We start from the raw sequence: 23,593 nt of genomic DNA, 5'->3' as shown, positions 1-23,593 counted from the left end.
TTTGTGTGTGTGTGTGTTTATGGGAAAAAAAACAGGCAGGTATTCACAGGTTTCGCCTTTCTTCCTCTTCCCTCCCTCCTATTGTTGCAGATTCCCTCACTGAAAGAGGAACTTCAAATTCTTTTTCAAAGGACCTTCACACACACACAGACAGACACCTGGACGACCTCACGCCGCCTCTATTTGGAGACACCAGGTCCGCGTTCTTTACTTTCGTGAGTACGCATTTTTGATTTTGTTGTTATTTTTGATGTGCTGATTCACTTCACTATATGCCATGAAGCCAGTGTTGAACACAGTCTCTGTGTTGTTGGGAAACCTGAATGACGAGATGCTTGAGAAGTGAGATACCTTTTTACTTCCACCACTTATTTATCAGTTAACTTGCCACGCTGTATAATTCTGGGTAATTGTCAGTCTTGTCAGCTTAGTGTGTCGAGGCTCAGAATGGATTGACAATGTGCTCTTCATTCATGTGTTTAGGAGCTAAAACTAAAGAAATAACGCTTTATGTCACAGTTACTGCAGGCATATCCACAACTTCCAGTATGTTAGTGAATGTGTCCTGTACTGATACTGTGTTCTTTTGTCAATATAATATGTCAGTCTCAACGCTGTTGTTGATGAAACAGGTGTGTAGGACAGTGCATGATGTGTAATCCTTCAAATAGTTTCTCTGACTCCTGTGTACCTGCAAGCAGATGATCATGTGCTTCTGCTCATTTGTATTAGATGATTTAAAAGTAAAATGTTTTTGAGGGCTAGAGGCGACACAGCAAGCTGCTCACAGTTCCATTATGTATGAGGGCTGTGAAAAGCTGGAAAAACCACAATATCTTGGTTCTTTTTTTTCTTTTTAAACATTTTTTTTATGTATAATCATAGAAGTGCATCAGCAAAGCTTTGTGGTATTAATGTGAATGTTTTGGGGGATCGTTAAGATGCGTCATAAACGTCACATCCCGTCAAATACAAAATTCAGCCCATCCCTGTCATATATGTTCTTTATGGCATCGTACAAAGTGTGCAATTCTAGCATTTTTGTCAGGCACCTGAAGGCAGCACAGTTTTAAAATGTAAGTCGCGATACCCAAAAAAGGTATGAAAGGTGGAATGTGCCAAATTCTAAATGCCGTGGGGAGAAAGACAGTTATGGATGTGAAGATCTTATCAACTTCATTTTCATCACTGTCTTTTCCCCACAGCGAGAAAAATGGTCCTTGACATCAGCTTCCATGAGCTTAATCCAACCAGGCTGGGCCAAAACCACAAAAGTTCAGCCACAAACCCAGAGTGAGCACTCACAATGTTTGACAACATGTGCCAAAGACAGCAGGCATCAGAGGCTTTTCATAGAATGTCTGCAGTGCTTATTTTTCCTCCATGTTGGTCGCTGTGACAGTATGTGCAAAGAGACATGATCCACTGAATGCTGCACTGCAGGAATAATCAAACGAGTTATGACACATTCTGTTTTGATTAGTCAATGGCAGAGCTTCAGTCAGTCACCGCTAAGGTGGAGCTAAAGGAGGTCAGCTAAAACAAACTTGCAGACATGTCTGACTGAGCCAGAGCACCTCCATGTGAGCTGCTCTGCAGAAACGGCTCTGTGTTCCTCTTTGTCACGTCTCTTCATTGTGTGTTTGGGTGTGGCTTCCTTCCATTCATCTCTCTCCTCTCCTGTTCTCCTTCCACCTACCATTCCTTCCCCCGATAGTCCACTCCCTCCCATACGATGTCCACCCCTGCCCCTCGTCTTCCTCAGGCAAGAGGCATCGACTACAGCCTGCCCACCTGTGGAGACCTTCAGTGCAATAGCCATGGTACCTGTGTGGTACCTCCAGGTGGCGGCGCCGGTTTTGTGTGTGACTGTGTGCTCGGCTACCAGGGGGAATCCTGCGAGGACACGGTCAACGGGGCGTTAAGTTTACCGCTGACCCTGAGCGTGCTGGCCGTCATCATCGGGCTGCTGATCTTGGCTTTCATCTTCGCTAAACTGAGGCAGAAGCAAAAGAAGAGGCAAAGGTACTGAAATAAGTGTGCGGTGAAAGCTTTTCCATTTGTTGTTCTTGAGGGGAAAACACTTATTTGAGAAAAATGACAACCTCATCTGCTCAACAGAGCTGGATACAGGACGTGATTAGCCTAGCTTAGCATAATGGAAACAGATGGAAACGGTTGGCTGAACTGAAATGTTGCTAAGAAATAATTATATTTTCTGTATTACTTTTGATTTATATGCTCATTTGGTCAAAATTGCAATTATGGACAAGAAGAAATTTCTGTTTTATTTATTTTTCTGCGATGACAGAGCCCCTCACATTAGTGTTCTTCTAGGAGAGTGAATTTTTAGTTTCAGCTGACAACTTTAGCACTAAGTAGATTAATTACCGAAATATCTGTGAGGACAGGCAGCAAAAATAGTTCATAATATTATCATTTCAGATCCAGTGTCCACACAGGCAGATGGCAGTCTGTCCAATTCAAATAAATGTGCTCAATTATCCTCTTTTGAAAAATGGGATCATGCACAATAGCTGCAGAATCGCAAGGAGAATTTTAATTTCAGTTCTTCTCCAGTCCATGATAAATTATTAAAACTGGCCTTACAGACGGAGACCAGTGCTGGATCATTTCTGCACAGCAGCTGGGTGAAGTGAATGTCTTCGCAGTGAGGCTGCCAGATTTGGTACAACATTAACAAGAAATCTGTTCCTCTTTGCACATTCAGAGAGGGAGTAGAGAGGGAGGAGAGCAGGATCATTAGCAGAGCGGTAATAGTCACCTTGATCGAACAGATGAAGAAAAAAGGTCAACAGAAACTTCAGGCTCACAGAAACCAAAGCAGTTTGCATTAGTAAACGTGTCATCACTCACGAATGATGATGTCATCATGCCTCTGACGATGATGGACCAGTAACAAAGACAGCAATTGTTTAGAATGTCTAATGTAAAGTGTCTGTTTTCACTGCATGCTGGACGCTGCTGTATGCAAACAGCAGTTGTGTCTGCACAAAACCGATTACGTCAGTGTAAGATTAATTGTGTGTTTCTGTCTGTTGTCAACAGGAAACATCTGGCAGAAAGTCACGGCTACAACATTGCTGTGTAATGCAGATAAACATTATATCTGAGGTAGGCATTCGACTATTCAGCATATTCATTTCCAGCATGCTTCCCGCTTTGGGTAAAACTGACTCCTGGAATCATCAAAAGTTTGCAAAGCGGTTTTTAAAACATTTTATTTCCTGTATTGTTAACATCCATGTTTGTTTGTCCCACTCTTAAAAACATCGCTCCACAGCGCTACTAGTGGTCGAAACGCCACATGGTACCACTGCTGACACTTTAAACCTGTGTCTAAATGTGGAGGCCAGACGCTTTTCTGCCACCATAATTGAGACATGAAAATAACTGCTCTCTTGTTCTCATCCAGGTCAACCATGACATGCCGTCCAGTAACACTATTGAGCTTCCATCAGCATTCTTCTGCAGCAAGCTTCCAGCACAGTTGTGTGAATTTTGTATAAAGGGAATCAGATCTATTGTTTTTGAGGTTTCAGGTCCGCTTCGACTGATCATCCCAAGAGCTCAAACTGATGCGCTGAGCTCTAACAGGCTTAACAGCGATGCAATTTCTGCAGGAATGATGCTTTTTGTACATCGTTTGATGATGGAAAATATACAGCTTTAAAGAGCATCCTCAAACACCTGATCAACTGAGGGCAACTGACATGCATGTATCACAGGCAGGTAACAGAGGACTGACTTTACCTGGAGAACACAAACAGAGACTTTAATCTGATGTTTACATGATATATCTCTGGCGTTTGCCAACTCTGAAACTGCATTTAAGGAGCTGAATAGTTAAAAAAATGGCATAGAAAAATGATGTGTGAAAAGCATCAGTTTTGGAACGTGTTTTTTTTCACAGCCATTATTTCCTTATTGGCGCAGTAACTGTTTTAGACTTCCTGTATAGTGCACTGTATCTATCACCAGCTACAAGTTTTAAACTTCAATGCAATGCAGCTGCAATACACAGTTTGTTGGCTTTAATATTCATAGTCTTATTAATAGAATTGTGATGCGTTATTGTGGCTATCTAGTGCTAATGAACTACATAAACACAAATTCTAACCATCAATCTCAGCACTGGGTGCAAAAATGTTGGTGTGGTGGGCATAATGTTTAACTGTCTGCACACTGACTTTCATGGACTAAATGATCCACTGAAGCGGATGTTGATCACAGTTTGAATGCACAGTGAGAAATGTCAGGATCTGTCTGCGCACTCTTTTTCCTTCATGTATGCAAAAGCTTGTTTCCACGGATAAGCTGATTGTGTCCTCTAACGGCGGCTACATTTAGCAAAATAATGCAAATGTTCGCCGATCGGTTGCTCTCCTCGTGGTGCAGCGGTTTGCTTTAAATACAGAGAAAGCAGAGGTGACTGCTGCAGTGATAGTGAGGGAGTTCACACAGGTGTTGAAAACCAATGGAAGGACTTCAGGTGTTTCCATAGGGATCCATTTCAGACAGGGTAAGTCAGGAACTATTTAATATGTCATTATGTTTTGATGAAGGCTTCAGTCAGGCAGGACGCACTTTAGCCAGCATGATGTGATTTCATGAAGTTGAGAGATTGAAGCGTTTTTGCACTTTGTGTAATAACTGCTTTATCAGGTCATCTCTCTTGCATTCAACTGCTTTTAGCCTCTTGTGGTTTTCTTGTGTTTGCTTGTTCACGAAGAATCAGGTTTGCTCCCAGTCCAACATGCATCACTGTGTGTACTTTCATCCTAACAAAAACAAAAGTAATCTGCAAAAATTGGAATTTAACAACCGGTGGAAAAAATTAACAGCAAACACGTCTTGAGAGTAAGGAGGGACAGAATCTTTACAGATGTTTCAGGTGCAGTTGTGTCTCTAGATTTCCTCTCTGTATAACACACTGTGCACTTTGCGTCGTCTTCACTGTGTCTGTGTGCTCTGTTGTCATAAATGAACCTCTGCATCTGTGCAGATGTGTCAAAATCAAAGCTAGACAGCAACCCTCCAACATGGACTGGTCCTTACTGAGTAATCAAATTACTCTCAGGAGCGTAGCCAGTGTTAAGCCCTTTTTTGTGTTGTATTGTCTGTTTCTTTTGGAAATTATTGACTGACCTATGTTTTATATGTCTTTTTGTAACTGTGATGATAACCACAAGCATTATCAAGATGCATAACTTTTTTTATATAATCCTGTCTTCCTCTCTGTTTTCGTAGTGCTGCATTACACAATAATTCATGTAGTCAGACGTGTCTTATGTATAAACACTGAGTGTGTTGGGCACATTGAGAATGTGTGTTTTTCTATATAAACAGATTCTACATCGCTCAACAGTTTGTTATGTCTTTCTTCTCTGTATGAAGTGATGCGATCAGGATGACAAAACAACTAACTTGTTCTGCATATTCAATGCTGGTTCCGTACAGAACTGACATGAAGCAGGGTGTAAGAAAAAAAAAAGCTTATTAGCATTACCTTCATCAAGTACAAGGCAATTGTTGCTATTAATTTATTATTATTATTCACAAAAGTAACTAAGAATAAACACTACAAGATATTTAAAAAGAAAAATCAAGCCAAAAGACAATGACACCACTCTGGCTTTCATGTTAAACTGTACTGAGCCAAAAATGTGTGACAGGAGAGGAATTTAAAAATGAAGCAGAACAGGATCTGTGAAGGCGTGCGCACACGTTTTAGTTTCAGGTGCTTGACGTAGTTTGTTCTCAGTGTAAAAAATACTTTATTTTCTCCTGATCAGAACACCTCAAAAGCACCTTTTTCTATCAGGACCAGTGATGGTCGTCAGTTGATAAATGAAGGTAACTTTTACTGTAATTATAAAGTCAGTTTGTGCACATTGTTTAAGAAGAGCAAATGTGTATAATTCACTGTTTGTATTACTGCACATAAGCTCGTTATACTGTGTGTACTGCCTTGTGTGTTTAGCAGCTTTCAAATTAAATATGCAAAAGATTTTGTTTCAGCTTTTTAGGATTTTGTATGAGACACAAGGCAACAGCTGCTATAGCACTATATTTCACTAAAGGGTTTGTCACTTTAAAATCATTATTAAGTTGTTCTTACAAGGCGCTACAGGGTATCAGTGTGCATTAGCAAAGACAACAGACAGCTGTCAGTCTGTGTGTGTTACGCATACACCCAAACATCCACTTTCTGCCTGTTTAACCTCTTTCTGGGATCCGGTGACATGATAGTATCAGCTTCCATGTTTAATAAGCTGAACAGAGACTGATCTGCAGTCATGCAGGCTGTGTATCTGTTACAACAAGGAACAGGAAGTGTCTGCAATGAGGGCGACACTGTCAACTCCTGCTTTCCTATTAATGAGGAGACACTGCATTTTTGATTGACAGGAGGAGCACGTTGAAATAATGGAAAAATACTTGCAGTACTAGTTTTTCATTCGCCCTTATCAAAGGGGAACTGATTACATACATAATGTTAGGTTTAATAGAAGTGCTGAGCTCTGTACCTGCCGGTGAAAACAGTTGTGTAATGTTTTCTGTGGCTTGTGGAAAATAACCCATCAGGGGTATCTCAGCTTGGGCTTGCAGACTCAAAATATTTTGGCATGAAGTCTGCTTCAGGTAGGCAGTGGACTTTGACGCATGTGGGTCTTTGAGTTTGACCCACAGTGGAAATTAAAAGTCAGGATATTTCTGCCTTTTTAACCCATTTCTCATGAGTCTTCCTACTTTAAAGTACCATACGAAGTCACAGGAGTAACCTCTGTCCCATTTTCCTGTGCTGATTTCAATCACTCACTGTGTAAGTAAACCATCGCTGTGAAATCCTGGTTTCATTCCCAGCAGTGATCGTATATTTCCAATGTTTTCATCCAAACCATGGAGATTAAAGGATTTGATTTGATGATTTCATTCTAAGTTTTGAGAATGAACCTGGAAAAGCGTAACTTTGTGCAGATGGAGAGACAAGAAGAGGCTGCTCAGCAACCCGGGAGGGTGAGTCTATAAATAAAAACTCCTGACTTTTGTCACACCCTGGACGCAGCATCCAATCCTCACCCCACCTGTCTTGGACCGTCATTGTGTGAGTCACTGGAGTCAGCGTGGCAGTTTTTTATACAATAGTGTGAAACGCAACACATCTCGAAATCCTCTTTTAGAGATCGGCTCAAATGCAGAAGCCAGTGAATACAGCTTTTCGTCCTTTGGTGTGTGTCACTGTTACTGTGAGAGCGAAGAATTAATTACTTCTCCTGCACTTACTGCAAATGCATTCATTATCAGGAGAAGGCTAAAACGCTGACATGACAAGAACAATCACCATGTCTTACTGAAAAAGACATGATCTGATATCATAAGACATTTTATTTGTTCCAGTCTGATACAATAAGGGCCCGGGAGCCTCCCAATCAGAGCAGCACTATCGCTGTCAAACACATTCTTGTATTTGCAAGTGAGGTGGTAACACACTTCTGTCACTCACCCGAAGCGACAGACAGGATCTATTAGCATATAGAAGCACTTCAGAGGAGATGAGACTGGAGGGAGCATAACAGATTCCTTCAGAATAAAACATGTTTATTATCAGCGTGATCAGGGCCTGATGAAGTCTAACGATTGCTCTGGAATGAAGCAAGCCATTCTTTCTACACAGTGAGGAGAAAATACTCGAAATTACTACTGATACCATGATTGATTGCTGAATTGTGTACTTCTGATTTGGCAACTTTAAAAAATCTGTGTTTTCAATGATTGTACTGAATTGTCAACTAGTTTTGAAAAGCCTATGTCTATCACAATCTGCAAGATTTCGCATTTCAGCTGACTATTCCATGTAACATCACTCTGAGCGGTCATTAAAAAAAATACTGTTTCTTGAGTTCTTTGAACACAAACAGACTAACAGTATTCCTTCTTGAAGAGCAGCAGCATAAAAGCATAAAAACGTATAATGTTGCTTTAAAAAGTGCTTCTAATTCAGTTGTTGTTGGCTGTGGCATTCAGCAGGTCCTCCGGGGAGAACTCCATCGTGCATTCTGGGAGGTCAATTTAACTACAAAAGACTCAGCGGGAGCGACAGAGGGACATTTGTTCAATACAGTGCCACCTTGTTTGTGATGTTAGCCCAGTTTAAAGAGGAGAGGTAATGTTGTCAGACAAGATGTGTAAAGAAAGCAACCTCTCAGACCGGTCAGGCTACATTGTCTTCTGGCATTGTGTATACTTATGACAGAGTAGACAGGGTGTATAAAGGAAGAAAAATAACACTGTAAAATGTTGCCTGTTTGTGTGTGCGTGTGTGTGTGTGTGTTAAACACTTAATGTTAACCGATATTTCCAGTTATCAAACGTCTTTTTTCCAGTAATAGTTGAACTTTTCAAGTTTCCTTTTCAGGCTTGCCTCCAACAAAGCAACACAAAAGAGCAAAAAGAGAAAATGCACTCAGCCATCTGTTAGGAAACACAGTGCACATTTAATAAACAGCACTTGTATCACAGAGCAATTAGATTATTGATCACCTCAGGATGGTGGCCTGTTGTCCTACAAGGTTGGCCACCAGTGTAAAGTGCATAAGAATACAGTATTTACATAAAAACTAGGGGTGGGGGAGAAACTGATTTATGCATTAGCCAATGTACACAAAAAAAAAAATGCAAAAAGCTTCCTTAGAGATGACTATTTACAAATGAAGTTCAGCATCATTTGCAGATTGTAAAACAGCCACAGTAAACTTCAACTCAATACAATTTTTCTTCAAACCAGAGGAGGTTTTCTCTCCATCTTTCAGCATTGCAATAATAAAGAACACTTTCCATAACTGCACTGCCGGAGGCACACACCTACTGTATAATGTATTATAATGATGTTAGGATTAATCATAGCCCAGCTAAGCCCATGATGAGTCTCATCTGTAGCCACTTTCAACACTATTGTAGATGCTTGCCTTCATTTATCACTGTCCTAATGATGAAACAGTGTAATGCTCAAAGAGGCATTTAAAGTGACTGTGATCACAATAGAATTGATTCTGCTTCACTTCAGTATTATAGACACTAAAGTTTTAATACAGTGGATTTGTCATTGTGTAATTACCATTTCTTCCTCCTAGAATATTTTCCACTCTCAGTCCCTTTTGCAAACAGTCATGTCCATCTTCCAGTTGTTCTCCTCTCCTGTGGGTCTCCACATGTCCCCTCTCATAGATCGGCATCGTAGGGTCTGCCGCTGTAGGAGGTGTTCACTGACCGGGCTGCGGGGCTCTTTGCCCGGGGGAAGGACACATCTTCATCCATGGAGTCTTTGGAGTATGGCACACTGCTGCTGGCGCTGCTCCTGGCCCGGTTCAGGCTTGGCACTTCAACCCGTCTCGGCGGCGGCTTGTTGTGGTTGAAGCGGCTGCCCATGACCTCCTCGACCCGTCTCTCCCCTCTGTTCTTCCCTCCGCAGCACCTGCAGATCCCGATGAACATGACAAAGCCGCCCAGGACTTCGAATATCCCGCCGATGTAGCCCAGGACGATGCAGTAGCCGACGCGTACATCTGTCTGCGGGGACACCGTTGCGATGTCTGTGAGGATGTGGGTGTACCAGGCGATGGGTATGATGGTCATGACGCCAGAGAGGAAGATCAACAGCCCGCCTAGGCCGGCTACTGTCCAGTTAGGCGTGTCCTTCCAGCACCGGACCCCTGGGATTGCCACAGCCAACCCGAGTAGAGTCACGATCAGGGAGGCCACCATCAAACCCTGGGCCACCTCGATGATCTGATTGCCAAAATACGTGGTGTCCCCCAGGCTGCAGTCCTCTCTGGTATTGGTAGTGGTGGCCCTGCAGATGTACCAGATGCCTTGTTGGATGTACTCGTCGGACGGGGTGTTGGGGATGTTGTGGATGGTCCTCCAGTTTGGGGCCACGGTGGCGGTCAGGTCCAGGATCCATCCGCATGGAGCCATAACCATCCCGAAGATCAGGATGCCCGGGGTGCGCATGGATAGTCGCATCCACTCCCCCGTTGATCGCCTCGGATTGACTACTATTGCTGGTACCATGTGTATTCTCACCCCAAAACTCTGTATAGATGGACTTTTGACAGGAACAGCTGGTCTTAAAAACAAGTCCGACTGAAACCTGGCAGTGGGCGTGGCGTTGGCCTTACCTGCCTGCCTCCAAGTCCCCAAATAGGACAGGTGTGACGCGCCATGCGCAGCCGGGCTGGGAGCTGTTTCATCTTCACCTGCTGCAGCAAGGACGGGCAGGGGGGAGTTTCGACGAGGTTTTTATTATGCAAATGCATGTGATAAGCGACAAAGAACAAGAATAGATTGAATTTTTAGTCAGTGAATAGTCTCTGCAGCGGGGGCGTCTTATCACCTGCAGGCGCAAGTTTCAATTTCATAAAAGTTCTATATTTAAACCCATTTATTAACTCACCCAAATTGTCCTTGTTCCATAAACCTTTGATGTCTGTAATAAAGGGCTTGTAATCCTCAAATACTGTTTAAATAACTTAAATGACTACCACATAAACAATGAAATTACATGATTAATGTAGTTTTCCAAGGATTTGACAACATATCTGGATTTGTCAGCTCTTTGTTCACTTAAAAAAAAAAAAAAAAAAAAAAGTTTTGTTGAGCAGGAGTAAGAAAACAAAGCAGTAGGCCTGTTCAGCAGGATGGTGAGGGGTGGGGTGCAATGAATACAGTAAAACAAGAATGAGACTTGGAAATATTAAATAAAAGAAGACCAACTTGAGCTCAGGGCTTGTGTCTAAAATATGCCTTCATTTAATGGTCTCGTACTCACTAAAACAAACAACAGGCTGTTACTTCTGCAAATTCAACCATTTTCTTAATTTGGAGGTCTTCATTATAAAAAGACGTTTGAAATTTCCTAGCAGGTGATCGTGTTTAGTCGAGCACAGTCAGAGATTATGATGATTTCTTTGGTTATGGAAGATGCCACCGTGTCTGTGTGGGAACCGTTTTTGTTCAGAATGTCGTCCTGCAGGAATCCTCTGACAGCAGCTCAAATACCTTTCTGCCTCTTTTTCTTCTCGTCCTCTCTCCTGCGTATCTCAGTCTCTATTTATCTCTTTGCTTGCCTTGTTTTCTGTCTCCCTCTGACTGCCCCTGCTCTGTCTGAGGGTTCCTCTCAAGACAGTCCCATGAAAGTGGATTATTCACAATTGCTAATAAAATCTCTTCAGGAGGTGAAGCTCAGAGGTGCATGTTAATGATGCTCAAAAGCCCAAACGTGAACAACTCTCATTGCATCATTGTGCGCAGACCCTGAAAGCAACCCCACATGAAAGTGATTAAGGAACTGAACAACCTGATGATACGCCCAGAGACTACACTGTTGCATTGGTTGCTTCACCATTAGCTGCATTTGTGTTGTCCTTTAAATGTCAAATCTGCATAAGCATGTTGTTGACTGTGCGAATGATGAAATGATGAAACAGTGTAGTGCTCAAAGAGGCATTTAAAGTGACTGTGATCACAATAGAATTGATTCTGCTTCACTTCAGTATTATAGACACTAAAGTTTTAATACAGTGGATTTGTCATTGTGCAATTACCATTTCTTCCTCCTAGAATATTTTCCACTCTCAGTCCCTTTTGCAAACAGTTATGTCCATCTTCCAGTTGTTTTCCCGTCCTGTGGGTCTCCACATGTCCCCTCTCATAGATCGGCATCATAGGGTCTGCCGCTGTAGGAGGTGTTCACTGACCGGGCTGCGGGGCTCTTGGCCCGGGGGAAGGACACATCTTCATCCATGGAGTCTTTGGAGTATGGCACACTGCTGCTGGCGCTGCTCCTGGCCCGGTTCAGGCTTGGCACTTCAACCCGTCTCGGCGGTGGCTTGTTGTGGTTGAAGCGGCTGCCCATGACCTCCTCGACCCGTCTCTCCCCTCTGTTCTTCCCTCCGCAGCACCTGCAGATCCCGATGAACATGACAAAGCCGCCCAGGACTTCGAATATCCCGCCGATGTAGCCCAGGACGATGCAATAGCCGACGCGTACATCTGTCTGCGGGGACACCGTTGCGATGTCTGTGAGGATGTGGGTGTACCAGGCGATGGGTATGATGGTCATGACGCCAGAGAGGAAGATCAACAGCCCGCCCAGGCCGGCTACTGTCCAGTTAGGCGTGTCCTTCCAGCACCGGACCCCCGGGATTGCCACAGCCAACCCGAGTAGAGTCACGATCAGGGAGGCTACCATCAAACCCTGGGCCACCTCGATGATCTGATTGCCAAAATACGTGGTGTCCCCCAGACTGCAGTCCTCTCTGGTATTGGTAGTGGTGGCCCTGCAGATGTACCAGATGCCTTGTTGGATGTACTCGTCGGACGGGGTGTTGGGGATGTTGTGGATGGTCCTCCAGTTTGGGGCCACGGTGGCGGTCAGGTCCAGGATCCATCCGCATGGAGCCATAACCATCCCGAAGATCAGGATGCCCGGGGTGCGCATGGATAGTCGGATCCACTCCTCCGCTGATCGCCTCGGCATGATTGCTGCTGCTGCTGGTGCTGTCCTGTGTGTTCTCACCCCAAAACTCTGTATAGATGGACTTTTGACAGGAACAGCTGGTCTTAAAAACAAGTCCGACTGAAACCTGGCAGTGGGCGTGGCATTGGCCCTACCTGCCTGCCTCCAAGTCCCCAAATAGGACAGGTGTGGCGCGCCATGCGCAGCCGGGCTGGGAGCTGTTTCATCTTCACCTGCTGCAGCAAGGACGGGCAGGGGGGAGTTTCGACGAGGCTTTTATCATGCAAATGCATGTGATAAGCGACAAAGAACAAGAATAGATTAAATTTTTAGTCAGTGAATAGTCTCTGCAGCGGGGGCGTCTTATCACCTGCAGGCGCAAGTTTCAATTTCATAAAAGTTCTATATTTAAACCCATTTATTAACTCACCCAAATTGTCCTTGTTCCATAAACCTTTGATGTCTGTAATAAAGGGGTTACAATCCTCAAATACTGTTTAAATAACATAAATGGCTACCACATAAACAATGAAATTGCATGATTAATGTAGTTTTCCAATGTGTTTTGGAATCAATCAGTCACAACATATCTGGATTTGTCAGCTCTTTGTTCACTTAAAAAAAAAAAAGTTTTGTTGAGCAGGAGTAAGAAAACAAAGCAGTAGGCCTGTTCAGCAGGATGGTGAGGGGTGGGGTGCAATGAATACAGTAAAACAAGAATGAGACTTGGAAATATTAAATAGAAGAAGACCAACTTGAGCTCAGGGCTTGTGTCTAAAATATGGCTTCATTTAATGGTCTCGTACTCACTAAAACAAACAACAGGCTGTTACTTCTGCAAATTCAACCATTTTCTTAATTTGGAGGTCTTCATTATAAAAAGACGTTTGAAATTTCCTAGCAGGTGATCGTGTTTAGTCGAGCACAGTCAGAGATTATGATGATTTCTTTGGTTATGGAAGATGCCACCGTGTCTGTGTGGGAACCGTTTTTGTTAAGAATGTCGTCCTGCAGGAATCCTCTGACAGCAGCTCAAATACCTTTCTGCCTCTTTTTCTTCTCGTCCTCTCTCCTGCGTATCTCAGTCTCTATTTATCTCTTTGCTTGCCTTGTTTTCTGTCTCCTTCTGACTGCCCCTGCTCTGTCTGAGGGTTCCTCTCAAGACAGTCCCATGAAAGTAGATTATTCACAAATGTTAATAAAATCTCTTCAGGAGGTGAAGCTCAGAGGTGCATGTTAATGATGCTCAAAAGCCCAAACGTGAACAACTCTCATTGCATCATTGTGCGCAGACCCTGAAAGCAACCCCACATGAAAGTGATTAAGGAACTGAATAACCTGATGATGCGCCCAGAGACTACACTGTTGCATTGGTTGCTTCATCATTAGCTGCATTTGTGTTGTCCTTTAAATGTCAAATCTGCATAAGCATGTTGTTGACTGTACAAATTCAAACTGGTCACGTGTTCTTGAAGCCGTTGGGAACCTTTTGTTGTTGTTCTCTAATTTGAGTTTCATGTTTGAGCTTTGACACACAAAGAGCAGTTGAGAGAAGTATGAGAGGTATGTCAACCAACCAATCAGACAGAACTTTGCACATACTGCAGTCCGGTTTTGTCACTTGCACGAGCTCAATCACAGCTGTCATTGCGTGATCAGCTGTCACGGCATTGCTTTAGCCTACTTGTGTCACGTTTGAATATAAAAACCAGAGAGGATCTGTTATGAAACTCTGTACATTTCCATGATTAATTGGCCTTTTGGTGCTGAAACCACCAGCATAGCTACCAGCAGTACCACTATGGCCCAGATATATTTTAAGATACAAAAAAATGATATTATCAGTGTGCTGACGCCTCAAATGAGCATAATGTATCTGTGGTAGCTTATTGGTTTGATCCAGTGACTTATTAGTTCAACTCTTTTGTCTTCAAGCAGAGATGTTGGCTCTTTAAACACACCTTCCAGTCTGCACTTGAACCAAAACTTGAAAAGCTCTCTTAACAACAGTTTTCCAACTTCTCCCACGATGATCTGTATCTTTACCAATAAAAAACAAAGGGATCTGGAAATAATGCTTTTGGTCAATGTGTTTGCTTTTAAATGTGCTGTTTTACTTTATTTCAGATGATTTGGATTGGAACGCTGGGAACTGTCTATATTCTTTAATTGCATCGTAACTGATTGTTTCATGTCAGACCTTGTTAAATGATGGGAAAAGGTAGTGCCATTTTTGTTTCGCTGCAGGGCAAACTTTTCATAATGTGAATACAAATCATGGATAAGTTAGGACCATCTTTGCTCCAGGTTTTCTTTCTGAATGTCACAATGATGCTGCATTGTTTTTAATGTAGTCTACATCTACAGTTTGTGATGGCATTTGTTTTGCAGGGCACGTTTCAGTTCATTCAACGCATTTAGAAATTGCTATAATTGGCATATATGATCCATGGGAACAAACAAGCTGGCTGTCATGAACATACCACTGATGCAGTGTCATAGATTCCTAGAAGTTCTCCGCCTCTAAGTCTGCCTGTGATCAGTTGGAAAGAAAGTATAGAATTGAACCCTTTTTTAACTGTAAGAACAGCACAGGGCATTTCTTTCTCAGGGATTAATAAAGTTCATGAAAAGATTTTAGAACTTCACAATGCAAATGATTTACAATGCTGAACTTACTTTTGACTCAAACACAGGGATCTTAGTTCAATGCATGACCCATATGAGACCATATCTGGTGTTCAATTAATGTTTTTCATGTGAGAAAATATGCTAAATCCAGAAATAGCATAATAAGCCTGATGAGAGATGTTAGTTTACGCACCCCAAACAAAACACTACTCTGGTAGGATGTCTGCTACTACCTGGTGGCTGGTTAATGTAACTACTCTAATATTCTAATATTCTGACACGAAGGAAAATTATCCCAAACTAAATTATTGTTGATATGTGGCTCAGTATCTCAGTCATTAGTGTCAGTGTTGCTCTGCAGTGACATGGTTCTCAGCTCAAATCACAGCCAGTTATCTGGAGTTTTCATCATGTTTGGACAGATTTTCATCTGGGTGCTCAGGTTTCAGTACAAAAATATGCAGCTCAGGTCAAGAAAACTACACTTTCAATAACATGTCGCTGACTGGGGTTCTGCACAGTAAAAGAAGCCTGTTTCCACCACTGATCGTACGCTGACATATGTAGATACAGACCTCTGAATGATCTGTGAATGAAAATTTGTGGTGTAATTTGAACAACAGGGTGCAGCTCCAGCGAAGCAATAAAGACACACAAAACCAGTGTGGCAACTAACATGGCAGAGCATAATAGACTGCAATAGTTTGCAAATTGATTTTTTTTTTTTTTTTTTTTTGCAAATACATTGGGCAACCATTAAAACCAGCAACAGTAGACACCGATCATTGTGAAAGTCTATTTCTGTAAATGCACAAAGTTAACCAGAAAACTTGACTTTTGTTTGTTTTGGTTTTTTTTTTTGCATGATTACATTATACACACACATGGTTTAGTGCCACATATTGTCTGTACAATGTTGTATATTTTGTCTGTCTGTATAAAAGTGTAAAACGTGTGCTAAAATGTCTGTAAAGTCTTGGCTGTATCAGAGGGTGCAGCGCCTGCATTCTGCAGTTATTACCGACGGTGTCCACTAGATGGCGATATTGTATTCAGCCAGGCCAGCTGACTTCACCATCATTGGACTAAAACAGATATTTTTGGTCTATTTTGTGACGTAAAGGCTGAAAAATAATAACAATAATAATAATAATAAAAATTCGCCCAGCAAAGTCTCATGACTAACATTTATTGAGTCTGCCAATTATGTGTCCCAGACAAAAGTATTAGTGATTAATTTTGCTACAAAAACAGCAAACTAGACGGCACCATCGGGCAAGAAAATGTGTCATCTGAAATATGAAGACTAAACACAACATGAATAACACACATAAAAAAAAGAGCGAATTTCAGATGTGTTTACATATAAGATGGAAAAAAGGAAACACACCGAAACTAAAAGAAAAAAAAAAAGCCTCAAACACATTTGAGTAAACTGTCAAGAAACCATGTTTTTATTGGTGTTTACTCTGTAATCCTGCAGAGAGATTCTGTTATTAAATTAAACTGCTCTGAAGCTTTAAGCAACATTTCTGGAGATGCGCTCCAGAAAATGTCATCGCAGCGAGCCTGAGCGGAAGTTTGTCTCTCTGGGCAGGAAATTGTCAGCAGTGTTTTTGTTGCCAGTGGGGACTGTTGTGTTGTGAAAATGGCGACGCCTCGTCGCACCTCTCAGCAGCAGCAGCCAAATTCCCTGCTGTCCTCCCCGCCCCGCGGCTCCTCTGTCCCCGGCAGCCCGCCTGGCTCTCCGCCGGCACCGACCGACGATGCCAGCCCACTTTCCCACAGAGGAGCGATGGAGAACGCGGCTGACGGTGAGGTAACCCCTGCCTCTCCCACCACCACCTCCCCAGCTCTGGCCCTCTCGGCCAGCAGCAGTAGCAGCGGCGCTAGCAGCAGCGCTAGCTCCCCGACCACCACCGAAGGGAGCGGGACCAGCCCCGGCTCTACGCCCGACTCGGGCAGCGGTAACCCGGGCAGCAGCAGCAGCAGCAGCGCTAGCAGCGGCGGCGGCGGCGGCGGTGCAAACGGGGCGTTCAGGGAGCTTTTTGAAGCCTGTCGAAACGGGGACGTTTCGAGGGTGAAGAAACTCGTGGATGCGGTGAACGTGAACGCTAAAGATATGGCAGGACGCAAATCGACACCCCTGCATTTCGCTGCAGGTAACGTCAGATCACCTTTGAACAAGCGCAGGCGTTCACAGGCTGTTAGCCGGGAGCTGCCTTCAGGGAGTGACCCGAAAGCAGCGCATAAACTATAATAAGCAGCAGTAATAAGCAGTTTTCAGGATGGTGCTGGCAGACGATCACCAGAAAAGATTTAAAATGCATCTATAAAGAAAATGTAGTGTAGACCAGTTACTCTGATGGGGCTGATTATATGAAGCAAATACCAAATGTTTGCTTCTGTTGTCAAAATCAATTCCTCCATCTCTCTTTCTCATGTTACTGACAGCAGCAGCACAGAGTGGCTTTGAAAAGCTTTGAAGGGTCATTTGTTAAAAGCTGCTGCTTCTGCTTCCTCTAGTTTTCTCACTTCCAGCAGCGCAGAGGAAGCGTCTTTTGTAGCACTGCCACCACAGGCCTCAGTCACACCACAAATCCCAAATAATAAAGTTCAAAAGGACAGCACACAATGCCAGTGAGCGGAGCAATGCCACTGTGACTGACACTGTTGTAACTGTAATTTTGTTATTTAATCTTTTTTTAGGTATATTCACCAATCACAGAAATTTTTTGTGATTTGAATCTTCTTTGGATTTATTTATGAATTGAAGAGATCCACAGCGCTCATCTTCATTTCCTCTCCAGACTTGACTGTTTTTAATTATCTCACCACTGTAGACAACAAAGATGGAAAAAAAAAGAAAAACGCGCACAGCTGTGTTACATCGGGGTCTTCCTAATTCTCAGCAGCCTGAACTAGAACAGCCTCTCTGGAGTCCCGCTGCATGTTTGTAGTGAAGATATAACGAGCCTCACTTCACTGCAGCGCTTTCCCAAACAGCTGCTACAAGTGCCTTACAAAAAGACGCTTTGAGTGTTAATTATTAACGTGAAGCAGAATGAAAACAGATGCAGCAGAAGTGAAACCCCTCGGAAATCTGTCCGAGTTGCAGATTTGATTGAATCCACGTGTGAAAGTGTCTTTGCTGCTGTCTCACCGACCTCCTCTTTTCACTGTCTCCCTCTGCTCTGATCTCAGGGTTCGGACGGAAAGACGTGGTGGACCACCTGCTTCAGACGGGCGCCAACGTGCACGCTCGGGATGATGGGGGTCTGATCCCGCTTCACAACGCCTGCTCGTTCGGTCACTCCGAGGTGAGACTGCACACAGCGACACTGTGTTGGGGCGTGGATTAGCCTGCCTCTGCGATACAGTCATCCACAGGGGAGAAGTGTAATTAAGTGCATTTACTCAAGTACTATACTTAAGCACAAATTTGAGGTACTTGTACTTTACTTGAACATTTGCATTTTCTTTTGCATTACACCTCTGAGGCAAATATTGTACTATTTACTCCACAACAATGTTCTGAATGCAGGACTTGTAGAGGAGTGTCTTCACAGTGTGGTATTAATACTTTTACTTAAGTGACTGTGCTACTGCAGTAATGATACTTGTTGTTTTGGGCAAACAAGCGTGCTGAAGATACACAAATATCCACAGAGAGCAGTGGAAGTGAGTTCGAGTACCCATCAGGGCCACACAAAGGTGAAAAATGTGTGCCGCTCCTCCAATATCCTGCCTGGAACAAAACAGCCGAACTGTTAATGCTTTAGAATTGAAATGATTGCTGGCGATTAAAAAAAAGTTGGGGAGATAGGAAAAACTCTGTCCAAACATGCAAATCAGCACTGTTTGCCTGTAAACTATAATGTGCACAGTCAGCCTTAAAGATCACGCCGAGGACACGCTCGCCCTGATTGGCTCTTTGACACTCTGGTCACGCCCGTGCACGGTGATGATCCCCGGCCGTAATCACGGTGATCAATCTTAACGTTTGCAGATGCTGATGCTTCGGAGGCTTTTAGAGCTTTCCAGGAGAGCACTTTGAAACCTTGTCAGAAAAGTGGCGCGCGGGTGCAGCTGCGCGATGGCGGCGGTGATTAGCATTGTGATGAGAGCAAACGCTGAAATCGATCACAGCAGCACTCGCAGAGGAACCTCGGAAAGTGGTTGTTTGCCTTGTTTTAAGTGTGATTTGTCCACTTGAACCGAAAAGTGTAATGGGTGGCAGCGCAGGGGTAAGTGCGGAGGTCTGGCGCTCGCATCGCTGCTGGAAAACGGCGGATTAAACCCGTTAAGTTGGGGTCTGTGCATCTTTTTCAAGTGTGACATTGACCTAAACCTCAATGCTATGAGTAGGGAGAAACCCCCCCCCATTGTAGATGCAGAGTAAAGAGTAAACACTGATGTCTTGCGTGCTGTTTGCAGGTGGTTTCCTTGCTGCTGTGCCAGGGCGCCGACCCCAATGCTCGAGACAACTGGAACTACACGCCGCTGCACGAGGCCGCCATCAAGGGCAAGATAGACGTCTGCATAGGTAAGCACAAAAACTCTGCCGCAGATGTAAACGCGAGAGTGCGTCCCATTGACTGATTTCCAGGATGCCTGATTACACAGTGAGTCAGTGTGTTTATGATAAATTATCCGGTGGCCTTTGGAGTTTTTTTTTTTTTTAGGTTCAGTTAGTCATGTGAGCACAAACACTGGCTGCCACAGCGTTGCATCGTTCCTTTGGGCACATTAAAAGTAAGTGGCTCTTCTGTGACATTTTGCTTAATATGTTTCATTATTCGTGGCGGTTCTGCTGTGGCAAAGTTTGAGATATTAAATCCTCTGTTGGTTTTGAAGTATGGTGTTTGTTCCCCTCCAAAGTCGCAACCCAGAGTTCTGTATAATGACACAGTAATTTTAGAAACTATAATAAACCACCCACACACCGTGCGCTATTATTTTCCATTAAGCACCAAGCAGCAAATGACCTGCAAATTGCAATTACTGTGTTACTGCTTATTCCTAAACCCACACAGGGGGACAAAAGAGCATTGATTTCTTTCTGTCTTACATTATGTGAGCTACCACCGACGTGGCTTTCGTTTAAAAAGTGAAACAGCACCACGGGCTCGCTTCAGAAAGGACATCCGTCGCGGCAGTTGATCTTTAAAGGTGGATTGAATAATATAGAGGCTGATTTACTGATCCCCGAGGAAGGCCCGGCGTAGACGAGACCCGCCGCCGCCGCAGCACCAAAAAGCGTCTGAGCAGTAAGTTTGTAGGCTAATCTTTATGATCTTAATGGAAAAGCGTCGCTCAGCGTGAGTAGCAATAACAAATGACTGCACTGATGGTCGGCGTCACCTTGCTGCCGGCGTCGGGGTGGAGCGCTGAGAGCAACAAGGGGGGAAAGTTGCTCCAGTCATTTTTATTTCTCCAAGCTGCTGCAGAGTGTCTGCGCCCTGAATGACTGCATAGCAGCAGAGGCCTTTGTGGGAGCTCTGACGATCGCTGCGCACAAACGTCACGCGGTTGTCAGCCCCGAGAGCAGCTATTGATTCATCAAAGATTATGAATGACGCTGGAATTGAGTCAAATATTCTCCCTTTGTCGTCTGACTTTGAGCAGCGCTTCACATTAAATACAGGCTCGCTCGCCAGGATGCAAAGAGTTTAACGAGCGGACGCAATTCAGTGCGTTTGATTTCCGTTTCAGCTCCGTGTCTGGTTTAATGAATTTATTCAGGATAGCTGATTTAACAGCTGGACTGCTGTGCGCAGAAGTGAATCTCTCAGTGGGTTTGCTTTTAGCTTCGCAGCAGCTTCTCAAAAACCTCTCAACAGACGAGAAGCACTCCAACGAAGAGATTCCAGACTTTGTGTTTCTCTCTTATGATACCAGATCGATATCAGACCAAAAGGAAGAAAATAGAAATTAAAAAAATGAAAAAAGTTGTTGTTCTTCTGTGGCTGCACTTAGTTTAGTTGCAGTTCCACAGTATTATTATGACGCTGTGTCCTTGCCACAGAGACAAGTCCACCTGCTGTCATACACTGCTCTGGTTATCCCAGCAGATAGCACGACCAAGTGCCGTCATGGTGGACACATTTTGCGAAGCGAGTGGATGATAAATCCGTTATTTGCTGCCGGTTTAAAAAGCAAACATTTTCAGTTTTTGTGAGATCATTTGAAAAGCTGGCATCTCCATTTTTGGCACAAACGACCATCATTCTCAAGTCCTGGATGTCAGCGTCCTCGATGTCCTTGCAGCAACAGAGGGACATTTTTCCCCATCGCCGTACGACAGTAAGAAAACTGACAAACCACGAAGAGGACTAAACATTTCCCTTGATATATTGTGTATCTCAGTTCTGTGATCTGTGGTCTGAAACGGATGCATGTAGGAAACCGCTCAGGTTGAACCTCAAACATGTGCTTTTGTCCAAACAGCAGTAAAGGTCAAAGGTTTGTTTCTAAAGCTGACTTTGTTGCATTTTTTTAATGTTTGCTTTGCACAGTTACACCGAGGCACGTCAACAAAAAAATCACATGACCTCTCGCGGCTTGTTTATTGGACAGAGTTTTGTGGCCTGTCACCCTGCCAGGTTAGAGATTTGGCAGCAGAACGAGAGTCAAATCAACTGTGATTAGACTGTGAGTTCAGCTCAGCGGGATGGACGCTCGAGCCCCTTCTCTGGTGTTCAGACAACTTGTGTAAGAAATTAATCTTTCATTACCAGACCTGCGACTCTTCGAGCTCACGGCCCGGAGAAAATCTCATCAGCAAAGTCGGGATAAGAAGATCGTGGAAATCCGAAGGCGGCCGTGCAGCTGGCTCTGAGTTCGAGAACGGCCGCCTCCGTAAATGACAGCTGGGGCACACGGGTTTCTTATCTTTATCACGTCGGGTGCAGGTCTGAGTTTTGCCCAAATCAGCGCCTGCAGCTTCAAATGTTCATGCGTGTTAAAGTGGCAAAAAGCCACAAAGGTTGTTAAGAGAAGGCTTTTGCGGGTATTATAGACGAACCACTAGAGACGGGACTGAAAAATGTTGCAGATGAATCAGAAACGGTGGTGCAGACGGGGTCAGGAGTCGTGTGAACTCCTCTAACCTGGACGTGTGTTTCTGTGTGGCTGTGCATCACGTCTCCGTCTGCCTCACACTGGGCATGTCTTCATTCTCTCACCGCTGGTATCAGTGAGTGTCTGTGCTCACTCATGTGTGTGTGTGGGATTGGTGCAGAGCTAAATCATATTTTTGTTGAGGGGCGAGTGGGTGACTAAGGTCTGCGTCAGCGCCGGGGCAGAGGCACACATACATGCACATTTGCATGCACACAGACACACGCACGCACGCCTGGTTGTCTCCTCTTCTACCCTCCTCTCTCGCCGGGGTTGAGCAGGGTGGTTTGAAGTGTACACAAGTCAAAGGGCATGTGCACCGGGGACTGCTCAGCAATCACAATAGTGGGAAGTGAGATGGAGAGGAAGGCAGTGAGAGTATTGACATTAGCCCCCGCAAAAGAGTTATTTACAAAAAGAACTGAGCGCAGGCAGAGTTTGTTATTCAGCTCATACCTGTTTGGTAGTCACGGGACTCTGCCCTCGCCTCTCTCCTTTTATTTCCTTTCCTCCTCTCCTTCCCTCTCCTCTCCTCTTGCTTCTTTTCCTTTCCTTTCCTTTCCTTTCCTGTCCTTTCCTTTCCTTTCCTTTCCTTTCCTTTCCTTTCCTCCACATCCTTTATCTTCTCTTCTCTTCTCACTTTTCCTTTCCTCCCTTGTCATCTCCTCTCCTTTCTACTTACTTACATCCCATGTCTTCTCTTTTTCCCTCTCCTCTCCTCTCCTCTCCTCTCCTCTCCTCTCCTCTCTGTTTTTACTACTCCCTGCTCCCTCTCCCTCTCTGTCACTCAAACACTCTTGTTTTGTTTTGCTCTCCCTCCCCTCTTTTCGTCCTCTACCTCTCCCATCCTCTCTGACTCTCAGCGCCCAACCCCCCCCCACCCCCCCCCATCCTCCACCTCCCCTCTCCCCTCTCATCTTGCTCTCCGCTGCATCGCTCAGTCAGTCGGAGAGGCGAGAGTCTCTCCACTCGCACTGCCTGCCCGCCTCGTCGCTGCTGCTGCTGCTGCTGCTGCTGCTGCCTCGATTAGCTGTAGCCACTCGTCTCTCCCTTCCTCACTCATCTTTATTTATTTTCTCAGCTTAACTGTAGCCTCCCCCACCTCCTCCATGGAAGTGTGATGTGTTTTGTAGCCGGTCACGTAGCCACTTTGTAAGGTCCGCTGTTTCTCTGGCGGTGTGCTGTAGCGTAGCTTTCGCTGCTCTTGTTGTGGCATGTCTGTTTACATCAGCAGCATGGCTCGCAGGGCAGGGGCAGCCAGGGGCAGCCAAGGGAGCAGCGCTAGCAACAGAGGAGGAG

The 23,593-nt window shown here is 44.2% G+C and overlaps 4 protein-coding genes across 5 annotated transcripts in view; 2 read left to right on the top strand and 2 right to left on the bottom strand.

Moving 5' to 3' along the window:
* LOC143338145 (uncharacterized) lies at positions 1-5,376 on the top strand. Of its 2 annotated transcripts, none has more exons than XM_076758340.1 (4): positions 1-196; positions 1,718-2,025; positions 3,070-3,135; positions 3,437-5,376. In XM_076758340.1, exons 2-3 carry the CDS (start codon positions 1,736-1,738, stop codon positions 3,110-3,112), a joined length of 333 nt encoding a protein of 110 aa, XP_076614455.1. In that variant the 5' UTR covers positions 1-196; positions 1,718-1,735; the 3' UTR covers positions 3,113-3,135; positions 3,437-5,376. The 2 variants fall into 2 exon arrangements, with proteins under 2 accessions (XP_076614455.1, XP_076614454.1); XM_076758339.1 differs by having other exon boundaries at positions 1-215.
* A 2,091-nt stretch (positions 5,377-7,467) lies between these two features.
* On the bottom strand, positions 7,468-10,503 carry LOC143337636 (claudin-23-like). The gene has a single exon (XM_076757292.1). The coding sequence runs from the start codon at positions 10,093-10,095 to the stop codon at positions 9,244-9,246; it is 852 nt and encodes a 283-aa protein (XP_076613407.1). The 5' UTR covers positions 10,096-10,503; the 3' UTR covers positions 7,468-9,243.
* Positions 10,504-10,722: 219 nt separating this feature from the next.
* Positions 10,723-12,722, bottom strand: LOC143337637 (claudin-23-like). The gene has a single exon (XM_076757293.1). The coding sequence runs from the start codon at positions 12,560-12,562 to the stop codon at positions 11,732-11,734; it is 831 nt and encodes a 276-aa protein (XP_076613408.1). The 5' UTR covers positions 12,563-12,722; the 3' UTR covers positions 10,723-11,731.
* Positions 12,723-16,796: 4,074 nt separating this feature from the next.
* The window catches only part of tnksa (tankyrase, TRF1-interacting ankyrin-related ADP-ribose polymerase a), a 76,257-nt gene continuing 69,460 nt past the window's right edge, over positions 16,797-23,593 (top strand). Inside the window, exons 1-3 of the mRNA XM_076758893.1 lie at positions 16,797-17,334; positions 18,377-18,492; positions 19,610-19,718. Coding sequence (XP_076615008.1) covers positions 16,821-17,334; positions 18,377-18,492; positions 19,610-19,718 — 739 coding nt within the window. The 5' untranslated portion in view covers positions 16,797-16,820. The remainder of the gene's footprint in view (positions 17,335-18,376; positions 18,493-19,609; positions 19,719-23,593) is intronic.

This window comes from Chaetodon auriga, chromosome 19 (genome assembly GCF_051107435.1).
Source record: "Chaetodon auriga isolate fChaAug3 chromosome 19, fChaAug3.hap1, whole genome shotgun sequence".
In the NCBI taxonomy this organism is placed as follows: Eukaryota; Metazoa; Chordata; class Actinopteri; order Chaetodontiformes; family Chaetodontidae; genus Chaetodon; species Chaetodon auriga.
The sequence above is the reverse complement of the archived record's forward strand: the minus strand, read 5'-3'. Positions and strand labels throughout refer to the sequence as shown.